Raw genomic sequence first — 12,606 nt, forward strand, 5'->3', positions numbered from 1 at the left:
AAGTTGTAGCTTTAGTTCAATAAATGACACCAAAATATCAAAGAGGTTATCTTTAGTGTCATGATGACACTGAAGTGTAAGAGAAATAGCTCCCTGAAAAAGCTTCTTTAAAAAGTGTAGAACAGTTTTCGGATAGTAAGTAGCAAATAACAAGCACATGTTTTCCTAGAATACAGTCCTTTCTTACCTTTTTATCTTCTCTCCCAATTTTCTTATTACAAAAGTTAAAATCCTACCTCTCCCAGTTTCAGTACTAAAGAATTTAATATACTTATTTGTTAAGCAGAATAATAATGAGATTGATTTTTTAATTCTGTTCATTAAACAACTGTATGTATCCTCTTTGATCTTCAGAAATGAGTAAAAGACTAATATTTCTGTTTCATGATAAAAGCGAAAATCGACTCATAAATGCTGTAGTTGGATTTGGGATATGCTTGTTTGTTTTCATTTCTTCTGTTGGTTTTTGCATTTAGCACAGCAACTTTGTTTTCCAGGATGATCAACTCTAACTTCTACAAAACCTCCCCCAAATTGTTACTCTTTTATTATAAATTACCTTTGTGTTGTATAAATAACAATAGTATTGTGAACTATGATAAATTTCTGACATCATTAAAGAACACTGACCATAGCTTGTAGATCAACCTGTGGATTCCAGTCTGAATCATACAGTATAACCACATCAGCACTTGCCAGGTTAATTCCGAGACCTCCAGCCCTGGTACTCAGCATAAAGATGAATTTGCTACTATTAGGAGCATTAAAGGCCTCTATTGCTTCCTTTTTTTAATTGACGAAAAGATAGAAAAAGAGAAAAAAAAATCAAATTATATTACCAGAGTCCTTCAGAAATAAATTTAAAAATTGAACATGCATACAGAAAATCTTTATATACCTTATAATACTCTTTATAAATACACGTTATAATATTCTTCCATCTTCAAAAATATTTAAGTATCTATCTATATACTGTACTGTGTGAATTGCTGTAGAAATTATATTACATAAATGAAGTTCCCAATCTTTAAAAGCTTACATCAATAGACACAAACTTAGAACAATCATACAGACACATTTAACTAACCAAGTAATAATTCATTTACTTTATTTTAAAACAATAATAGTGAAAATGTTTTAACTGAGTAAGAGCTGAATAATTTCTGGGGGGTAAAATGTCAAAAATCTCAACTTGATTATGAAGGATCAATAAAGAAGGTAGAGTTTAGAAGATCAGCCAAGAGAGCAAAAGGTTTAAAAATGAGAATGAGAGCAACAGATCAACCAGAAGGTAAGATGATTTATCTCAGTATCCTAACAAGGGACACACAGGAAAGTAATGAGGAAAATCAGGGAGGCAATCCAGGGATATTTATTTAGTAAAGAATCCTAAAAATGAATGGGATGTTAATATACTTACTATATAAATATCTTAAACAAATTACTTAGAAAAGCACTAAGATTAACAGTAAAATGACCAAAAAAAAAGGAGCAGACAATTCACAGAAGAATAAATACAAATGGCTAAAACAACAACAACAAAAATAATGTTCAATCTCACTAGTAATCAAATAAATGCAAACTGAACCAACATAATCATAATACCATTTTTTGAAGATTAAAAAAATGATAATACTCAATGTTGATGAGGGGGCAGTGAGACGGGCACTTTCATACATTGCTGCTGGGAGTGTAAACTAATAATAAATTCTAGGAATTTATCCGAAGGAAATAATCATAAATGTGCACAAAAATTTATGTACAAGGACTTTCACCGTAGCATTATTTATAATAGAGAAAAATTGGAAACAACTGATCAATGACAGGGAGATAAATTACTTATAGTATATCCATAGGATGAAATGTTAGAATTAGTTTTACAATGATTTTTTTTACTAACATAGAAAAGTGCAATATAATGTTGAGTAAAAAGTATCAGGATACTGAACTGTATATATAGTATGCTATCAATTTCTTATTACATATACATAAAGATTGCCAGAAATACTTTTACTTTCCGATTTCCTTCAGCAATTATATATTACTTGTATAATGAGGAACTACAGGAAATCATTTTTTTATCAAATGAATGGGACGGCAAGGTCAAAGCTGTAGGCAGAGAAGGTGACTCCCACTGCCACAGTCAGTAGAGCACATAAAGGGGGCAGTACAGAAAGCAGCATGGTGTAGTGAGAGGCGCCTTGGTGTAGAGGAAATAGCACAAACTGGGCATGAATCACAACTCTACTGTTTATTACAGCTGTGATTCTGGGCAAGCATTTAACCTCTCTGAGACACAATTCCAAATTGAGAAAATTATACCAACACTTTACCAGGCTGCTGGGAGAATTCAATTGGAACTTTAAGTTGCCTAGCTTATAGTAGTTGCTTGACAAATGATGGTTCCTTTCCCTTTGAGAAAGAGGAGGCCAAGTAAGTAAAAAGTTACAGGAACTAAGTCAGAGAATGACCACTGGCCTTAGGTAGGTGAACTTAGCTGCAGTAATGGAAAAAGGGCAAATCTGAGAGCTACCGGGAAAGAATTATCTATTCACAGCTGGCACACAATCAGAGTAAGGAATCAAATGTGGTCTTCCCCTTCCCATTGAGCAAATAGATGAAATGACAGTGTGGACAGCATAATGGGAAAGCAGAGCATTTCCAAGAAAAAATGAATAGCTCTGACTTTGCTATATTTAAAGTCAATACCTGTAATTCAAAGTCTCTTAAGAGAGAACATTATTTGAAATTTAAAAAAAAAAAAAAACAAGAATTTGGACATAAATAGGCAATAAACAGAGAGGTCAGTCAGAAATGCAAATTAGTACATGAGGTCAGAAAGCACCTGTTGTTCTGCCTCGGTATCCTCTTCATTCTAGGAAGAAGGACCATCTTAAATGGTACTGTAGGGCCTATGCTTAATGTGCATTCAGAGAGAACAGTTCTTAGGAATAAGTCAGCAAAAGCCCAGTAAAGCTTCAAGTTACCATATCAGAGAGAGTTAAAAAAAGAAAAAAAAAAAAACTACTATGGGTCAAGGAATAGTGTACGGTTTGAAACATCCCCATATGTGTAAATGTGATCACAACTGTTTCTCTATAGTGGGTAGCAGTAAAATTCTTAATGTGAAAAAGGCCTGTGTGCTTGCTGTGAACACCATCCTATGCTATAGCCAGGCTTCAATCAATAAAGAGGCACACAAGAAAGAGTGCTCACTACTGCAGCTAGGGAAGGAGAGGGACTAAGAGTCTTTGTAGACTTAAAAGGGACCCTAAAGCTGAGAAAGAAAAAAAAAAGGCTGTGTGCAATTTCATGACATTCAGTATATACTGCACTATGTAGCTTAAAACTGTATTCATACCTATTATATCCATTGATCTTCACAGCAATTTTGTCAGAAAAAAGAAGCCTACATGATAATATTATTCTTATAATACAATCAAAGATACTGAGGCTCAGAAAATAAAATGGCTTGCATATGCTACAAAGTGGTGAAGTTCACACTAAAATTCAGGTCTTCTGAAACCAAATTCAGTGCATTTTCTACTATACCATAAAATCATGATCTTCGCCCAGAACATGAGTATAGACTTAAAACAGAAGCCATAGACAGAGCCCTGAAGGATCATAAAAAACAGGAGATAAATTAGCAAAGCCTTCCCCCAAAAGTGCTTAAAGAGTTTAAAATACATTAGACCCATGACATTTGTGAAGGATAATCTAAAATCCTGTAAAAATTTCCAAATTTGAGAAAGATACTGGGTGCTAGGTAGCCTTACTCACTAAGTGACTCATTCCTGTACATCAACCTTTTAGTGTCCCAAGATCCAAGTTCATGATAAGCACCTATACCTATGTTGTCACATTTAATTTTTACAAAAGCTCTATAAAGCCACGATTATTCCCTTTACAAATTACCATTTCATGAGTCTTTAGGATTGTTCATAAACCAGCAAAATCTCAACCATTAAAACTCCACTAATGGCAAGGGTCTATTGCAGGAGTCAAATCAAGAAAAGAAAATGACGTAGATTGAGAGGTCAGAGAGTAAGGTGAGAAAGAGTTAGCAATCAAAGGAGTCAGAGAGAGCACTGGTTAGAGGTGATAAGGATGGAATGCTGTAGTGTCCTTCAGATATGTGGGGATGCCTTTGAAGACCTTGGGAAAGATGACATGTAAACAGTCTGTGGAATGGAAGCCAAACTAAAGATGGAAGAGAGAGAGAGATGGAAGCAAGAAATTCAATGCACCTAGCTGAAGAAAAGGCAAAAGTTCAAAACTACCTAACATGATAAAAATGCTACTTAATTGAATTCTGATTTTTGAGATCGTGTTTTGTTTTCTCTTCCTCACCTCTCTTTCTTCATGGGGGGTTTGGCCATCCAGTCGACAATACTCATAACCACGCCACATACAATAATCCTCCAAAATGTCCAGCAAGCGAGTCATCTGGCTGAAAATAAGAACCCTTGAACCTAAAACATTTCACCAAAAAAAAATAAAGCAAGTTATACAATGTGTATAAAACTAACTTGAAAGTTACAGAAATAAAATTAAACATTATATGCAATATAAATATATAGCACATGATCACTCAGATAGAAGGTGCTCAATTTCCCTGGGTTCAGGTTTCAGGACACGCATCTAGATTTCAAGCCATTCCCCAAGTTCTCAATCCCCTCCTCCAGACCCTCCCCTAGAAGAGAGTTACTGTTGCTTACTGAACCTATTTTCAGCACAGCACAGGGAGATTGAGACCACAACAGGCAGACTTAGGCAAATCCAGTAGCTGAGCAAGGAATTTACACAGGCTTATGTGATCCCAGTGGTGGAGCATGCTCAGTGGAAGGGAGTTTATCCTTTGAATAACCTTTCACTAGGGGTGCTAAAAAGCACAGAAAATTCTTGAATATGTTCAGTGCATGTGATAGAATTTGACCAATGAACATGCCCTAAAAGGAGACCAATTGAGCATATACACAGAATCACCCCCTTAGTTGAATATTCATTAGATAGCATTAATGTGTATTAGATAGCAAAACTATAAAAGCTGAATCCTGTCAGAAGGCAAGGCTGCTGCTCACTCTCCTAGAGCCAGCACAAACTCTGCCTGTGGAGTGTGTATTTCTTTCTTTTTGTACCAAGCTTACTTTCAACAAGCAGCTGCTTGCTCTCTTCAGCCAGCCTGCATTCTGTACTACACTTTAAGTGTGCATTTCTTTTGTTTTACACTTGGTGTGGGCACTGCTCAGTCTCTGGAGCCAGGCCGTACTTTCTCTGTGAAGTCTGTAACTCCTATCTGTTACATCAAACCTGTTTTCATCTTCTACTGTGACTCTACTCTTGAATTCTTTCCTGTGGTGGAGACAAGAACCTGGTAAGAGGATGAGGTGGGTTGAGGTCGACTATCGGGCCTCCCAGACCCTCTCCTCTGGCATCAACTCCACTACACACACACACAAACACACACACACCTTCAAGGGATGCAATATAGAATGATGAATTTGTTGAGTTGTGCATTTTTAAGGTCTTCAAAATCCTCCACGTATCTTGAAATGACTTAAAGTCTGCTTTTACTTTGTCTTAAGGATGAGTGATGGGTCCACAGGATCTCTCACTGCACTACTGCAATAGTCCCTCAACTAGTCTCCAGTTTCTACTCTCTCACCCTTAATAGATTCCCCCACACTGCTTCCGAGGTTCTCTTCCTAACATACAACTCTGGTCATGTCACTCTCCACGACCAAATCTTCTATGACCTTCCCTCTGCTTTCATAATAAAAGTCCAAACTCCTTAAAGCATTGTTTAAAAGACCTTTTATAATTTGGTCCCATCCATCTTCCCATATTCATCAACTGCTACTCTACCCAAACACCATAAGCTCCCCCACTTCTTTCACACCTCTGTTTCACTGCCCTGGAAAATCCTTCCCCGCCTTTTTCCCATGGTTAACTCCTACACATTCTCCAGCATTCACCTCAAATCTCATCTCTGCAAAGACTTTCCCAACTCCCAGTTTCTCAACATATCACAGCACTCATCACAATGAACTGCAACTGTTCCTCCTCAGTACACTGTGAGCTTCTCCAAAGGAAACAATGTTGTCTTATGCATCTTTGTATTCCCAGCCCATAGAACAATTCCTGGCAAATAGTAAGTACTCAACACTGTCTGCTGAACAAGTGAATGAGTGAATATGGAAAAATTTATTCATATATAAGTCATTAATATGAATTTATTCCATGCCAATTTAAACATTTATTGCTCACCCTGTTCTTTGAGTTTGGCCAACAGTTTATCCAGAACTACCATTTTACCACTGTTGCTGACAATATGCTCATCAGTGGTATAAGGTGGACCAGGCTCAGCACCATCAAACAGATATGGATGATTACAACATTTTCGAAGCTGCATCAGAATGTTTAAGAGTCGCATCTTGTCCATCTTGCCAGCAGAGTTTAAAACATCAATATCTTTCATCAGGATTTTTGTATACCTAAAATGTTAAAGTATAATTAATCATAAATTATTAGAAAGGTTAATACAATAAAGAAATGTTCCTTTGGCAATCAGATTATATCCCCATTTAAAGATAAACAAGATTTGATTTTAGACTAAATCTGATCAGCAGAAACAAGAAACTAATGAAAATTCAAACATTTTAACTAGTATGTTGCTTATAAACCTGTTTCCTCCTGCTTTATCCGTTACTAGAAATCACCATCAGCTGATAATCATTCAGAGAATTATACCTGATAATTATTCAATAACTACAATATTTGCTGAAAGTTGGCATCTAACTTTTACTTGTTTGAGCTAAAAACAATCTCAATTTCGTATACTTGCCTTCACAGGACATTTTTTCTAATCCTGTAAACATTTTTCATTATCTTTTCCAGAAATTCACCCAGGCAAAAAGAGACCTATGCATACACCTGACCAATAATAATGTTTAATTACAAGAGACAACTTGCACTGGGTGCAAGCACCAGGTGTCATGTCAAGGACTTTATACAAATCATCCCCCTAAGTCTTCACAATAACTCTGAGATATGTACTAGTATTATCCCCATTTTAGAGAGAGAAATTCAGGCAGCTAAGAGAAGTTAAACAACTTACTCAAGGTCACAAGGGACAAAGCCAAGGTCTGATCATATGTCTGAGTTCAAAGAATATACTCTTAACTTCTACACTATACTGGCTTGTATAGTAGAGAAATCCTTATATATTTCATATATGATCTAATTTTATTTATATAAGCAACATTTTGCTCCTTTTAGCAGCATTATTACATGATTAACATGTTCTATTCATGATTCCTTATGACTCCCCTTGTCAATTTCCTGCTTTGCTTGTATTTATCAAACCATTCCAGCTTCTATTTTTGTAATATCCACAATCACTGATGTTTTCATCATCATCATCACCATCATCATTATTATTATGATTATTACTATTTTTACTAATGGAAAAAGCAAGGATAACCACCAACTATGCCAGTGACATTATCCCCTTTAATACTAACATCATCCTCATAAACTAAGTATTATTATCCCCATTTTACACAAAAGAAATTTAGGTTATGTAACTTGCCCAAGCCAAATAGCTATTAAGAGGCAACACATGGTCTTCAGACACAGATCTACAGATTTCAAAACCCATTCTCTTTCCTAAAGATAAATAAAATGTGAGCATACTTCAAAAGGTTCATGGAAAAATGGAATTGAGAGATAATAGAAATCTTTCTGTGAACTTTTTGAAGACCCCTCATACTTGCAAATTTTCTCTTAAAATATTTGAACTCTTAACTGCCATTTAAATTTAAAATGTAATTTTTGAACTAAAGGCATAACTGAACAACTCCAAAGCTAATATTAGTAAATTATCATACACAAATAAATTTTAATGGAAAGAAAACAGCTCACCATTCTCGTTGCATCTTACTCAGTCCCAAGTAAATCTTTATTTCCTTTTTAGGAGGCAGACTCTTCTCTACGTCTGTTTTTATACGACGTAACAAAAACGGTTTTAAAACCTAAAAAGTGATAGTTTTCATAAAAATTTATAAAACATTTACTATTATAAAATGTATTTTATTAACAACACTCTCATGTGAAATTTACTTCCCCCTACATAATCTGACAAACACTACCAACACAGGTTGCCAACTTTCTCGGCAAAGAAACACCAAGTACTGGCCTATCAGAAAATCAGAATCAGGGTCCTAAATTAGACATCCATGATTTGATGACATGAAATACGTGAAAAAATAAGACAACAAGATTATTGACTACTTAGTAAGCACTAAAGAACCTTTTTTTGGTTTTTTTTGAAAAAAAGGCTACTGTAATACAACAAAATTTTTAAACCAGAGAGAAAATCTGAAGTCAGAGTATAGGTCAGAGTGTCTCCAAAAATGAAATAAAAATGCAGGTCATTTCAAAATTGTTAAATACATGAATGATAAGAAACTGGTTCAATATTAAGGAAGATGTGGATGAATAGAGAAAAACGATAAAATAATCAGTGTATATCCAGAAAATAGATTCTATCACGAGAAAATAAGTGCTACCATCTATAGAGTATCTACTTACGACATGACAGACACTGTTCTATGAACTTTACATACAGTATTTAATCTTTACAATAAATCTTTGAGCGAAATTTGATTATTTCAGTTTTAAGTTCACCAAAGGCACTTTGCTAGTAGGTGGTAGAAGCAGAATTCAAACCTAGATCAGGCTGATTCTAAAATGAGCTTAGTCCCTGATTAGCTATCATGAGCCTGGGCAAGTTCTCTAATTTTTCCAAGCCTGTTTCCTTATACTTCGTCCAAAAATATATTTACGGTATGTGTATATGCCAAGCATTTTAAAATGGGGATAATGATACCTATTTCCAAGGCTGCCATAAAACTTTGTGGTAGTGCATATGTAGAACTTAACTACAGTAAACATTCAATGAACTGTAGCTATTATTATTAGAGATCTATGCAAGATAAGGAAAATGGAAGAATAAAAGAAGACTTCTGGTTTCTGCTTTGGGCCTCTTACACTTCTCTGAGAGTTTTAAGAGTTTAAATCGCCTGTGGAACATTTAGGCAGAACAACTCAGAAGGCAGTGGGAGGTGAATGTATAGAGCTTAGCAGAAGGAAATTCAGGAGTTATCAGTATACAGATGATAGGTGAAACCATGAGAGTGGACCCCCAGGGACAGCATGTATGAAAGTGAAAGACAAAGCCCTATAAAATGCTTAACTTTAAGAGACAAACAGGAAAGTCCAAAACGGGGCTGATAAGGGTGGCCAAAGCAGTAAAAGAAAATCCAAGAGAGAATGGTATCTGAGAAAACAAGCAGGAGTTTATAGCAGGAAGGAGTGGTTAGCAGTGCTATATAGTACAGAGAAGCCAAGATACTGACAAAAGATGTACTTTAAATTCGGGAACTGGAAAGTCATTGAAGATCTTGCAAGATAAAAGTTTCAGTGGGATGGAACGGATAGAAGCCAGTGGGCAACAAGTTTAAGAGTGAATAAAAAATTAGCTAGTAGAGATGAAGAGGATAAAGTACTCTTTGAAGAAGCACAGCTATTAAGGGAAGGAAACAGAATCACAGCTAGAGAGGCACGCAGTGTCGAGAGAGCACTGTTTTGTATATATGTGATGGTGGGTGGGTACGGGTTCAGGTTTGGATGTAATAAGGGAAATACCTGAGCATGTTTATGTGTTGAGGGAAAAGAGATAGGAAATTTAGTCAATGAAAAGGATAAATCATGGGGAGAAGTCCAGAAGGAAATCGGAAGAGATGAGATCCAGGGTTCATATGGAAGAATCAGCCATTGACCAGAGAATGAATACCTCTTCCACTCAGACAGAAGGTAACACAGATGCAGATATCATAGGAAGACAGACATCATTGAAGGAGTTCCTACCTAACGACTACTATTTTGTCTTTCAGAAAGGAATGATTTTATCTGCTGAGAGAGGAAGAACGCAGGAAATACCTGAGATAGAAGTCTTTTGGGAGACTAGGGAAGGTCTGAAATAGCTGTTACAGGAAATGGGAAAGAAGGCTGGAGGTCATGTTGAAAGATCACTGGCAGCACAAAATCCCAGTTTATGTTAGAGAGCAGAAAATCATATTGGTTCCAACCTGCATGGTTGTAAAATCTTTATCGGTGTTGACCAGCCCCAGTACAGAGAGGGCCACTCTGCTGGTGAGGGGTAGAAGCAGAATTCAAACCCAGAAGACAGAGAGACAGTTACATTATTCCAGTTTAAGGTTTTCAGGGCAGGTATGGCAGATGGACAAGGGAGCAAGGGAGTTTGGGAATACTGGCAAGAGAGTGGTTCAAGTGATAGAAAATGGGCTCCTTACTGGATACAGAAAAAAGTCACGACAGAAATGGGCTGACAGAGGGAGAGGAAAAGCAGTAGTCCAGAGACTGGAGGGCTCTGTGAGGCAACAGAACAGGTACAGAAGGAGTGATATGAGCAAAAGAGCTAGAAGGATATAAGAAGTTGTTATCAAAGAATGGAAAACTGGTGTTCAATACATTTGAGGGAGTCCCTTACTGATGAATAGATGACAGAGAAGAGAACGGGTAGTGGGTGGAACTACAACATAGCTTGGACCCTAAATGAAGGGCTTTATTCATGACAGTGAAGAAGCGGTGGCTTAGATGTGGCATTTGGGGAACTAGGAAAATACCGATACTATCCCGAGGACCTGTGGGGTGTGAGAAAGTGAACAGCCTCTACTGGAGAGGACCCCATCATCCGTGGGACAGAGCCAAGGCAAAAAAGCTGTTCTACAGAGAGGCTGAGGATATAGTGGAGTCTGTCGACGAAAAGGCTGGCAGGAAGTTTGGGAGGGAGAAGCAGTGAGACCAAGCCAGGAAGCAAACCCACAAGTTTAAACAGATTCTATGGCTCACTTAGATATATTTAACTACTGAAGTTCTTATCTGCTATTACTTACTGCATGAAGTCTTTCCACAAGTTTTTGATCACCAAGACAATTTTTAGTGTCAAACCAAGAATCAAAGTCCTGTGGAGGGGTGGAAATTCTGCAATAAGTGCACAGTTGTTTTTTCAATAGACTCGATATTCTATAAATTCTTACACAAACAATATAGGAATAATCCATTTTAAAAGTACTTTCAAAAATAGATTAACTGTGATGGCCAATGTTATTCACTTCTGAAAATAAGGTAAGATACTGGAACAATTAACAAAATTGGAACCTCATTATATAGGAACTCCACCAGCAATCTTTTGCTTAAAAGACATTTATTGGGCTTCCCCATACCGTGGTAACAATATTAATAAGAGTAGGAATAAAAATATAACTTCAAAGACTTGCAATGCTAATGAAAATGTTAATCTTATCAAACAATAAAAACAAACAAAAGCAATATAAGGTATACGAAACAATGGATAGCTGAACTTGGTACTTTTTACTATCAATTACTATCAGTAATTGAAAAAAGTCAAGCCCCAAAGTCCTTAAATCATTCACTTCAGTTTGCTGCCCTAAGATAACTTTGTGTTAATGACAAATAAAATGTAAATCACACATTTACTAAATACATTGTTTTTCAAATCACACACTAAGCTGTTTATTGCTCACCAAATGTTAATACTTACAGTAATCAAAGATCATTTGAAAGCCTCCACCTACCAAACTAGTACACAAAAATATGTTTCAGGCCCCTTCAATTCAATGAAAAGAAAATGTTGAATGCACTATTCTAAATTCAGCCTATCTCACAACATATGTTCAGGTAGCAATGTGATATAGGCAAAGCTTAACAGGCAGGTTATTCTCAAAGAAAAGAAATACGCTATTTTTCAAAATATTCCCATTTTAAAACTTTGTACTTAAGAACTCTTTCCTGAGAAAATCAAAACACACAGATAAAGATTACAAATGAAAAAGAATTATAAATTTCTGTTCATATTTTATGTTTTGAAAACAGATATCTATAAACCTAAAAAGTTATACTTAAGATGTATGGCTTAAACTTACATCTGCAGAATTAAAGACATCCGGCAATAAAAAGTTGAGTAATGCCCAGAGTTCATGCAGGTTATTCTGTAAAGGTGTTCCAGTTAGGAGCAAGCGGTTAGTTGACTTGAACTCACGAACAATCTCTGAAAGCTAGAAAAATAATAGTTATATAAGCATTGTTTTATTTATTAAAATGTTCAACATTCAGTTATATTTTATCCAACCAATACTTTTGTTAATACAATAAAAATTGAGAATTAATTTTATATGGAAAAATATTCTAGTTCAGGTAACATTGCTGGAGTGAAGCACAACTAAACAAAATATTCTTGGCCCTTCTACACTTTAAATAATGCAGATCAAATTTATACCTGAGACCCCTCCCTCACTTCAAAAATTTTATTTTCTCCATTTTGGAGAAAACAGTCAGAACTTCTCTATGGAATCCAGGCTAGTCACTTTATACAACAAAATCTCCTCCTCCCCACCAACCACATTCATCTTACATGCCTAGCCAAGATCTAGTTTGGCATGGTCATAATTTTTAAGCACCAGAATTGAGACCATTTTCCCAATACCTTATATTAACTTT

At 35.9% G+C, this 12,606-nt stretch overlaps 1 protein-coding gene across 5 annotated transcripts in view; it reads right to left on the reverse strand.

The window, feature by feature from the left end:
* Positions 1 to 12,606, reverse strand: part of SMARCA1 (SWI/SNF related, matrix associated, actin dependent regulator of chromatin, subfamily a, member 1) — a 78,955-nt gene that overhangs the window by 49,810 nt on the left and 16,539 nt on the right. For all 5 annotated transcript variants that reach the window (XM_063083090.1, XM_063083088.1, XM_063083092.1 and 2 more), the window contains 6 exons: positions 12,033 to 12,164; positions 10,983 to 11,051; positions 7,927 to 8,036; positions 6,271 to 6,497; positions 4,354 to 4,475; positions 631 to 783 (listed from right to left, as the gene is read on the reverse strand). In XM_063083090.1, the coding sequence (XP_062939160.1) occupies positions 631 to 783; positions 4,354 to 4,475; positions 6,271 to 6,497; positions 7,927 to 8,036; positions 10,983 to 11,051; positions 12,033 to 12,164 (813 nt within the window). The remainder of the gene's footprint in view (positions 1 to 630; positions 784 to 4,353; positions 4,476 to 6,270; positions 6,498 to 7,926; positions 8,037 to 10,982; positions 11,052 to 12,032; positions 12,165 to 12,606) is intronic.

The sequence above is a fragment of the Cynocephalus volans genome, chromosome X (genome assembly GCF_027409185.1).
Source record: "Cynocephalus volans isolate mCynVol1 chromosome X, mCynVol1.pri, whole genome shotgun sequence".
Lineage (NCBI taxonomy): Eukaryota > Metazoa > Chordata > Mammalia > Dermoptera > Cynocephalidae > Cynocephalus > Cynocephalus volans.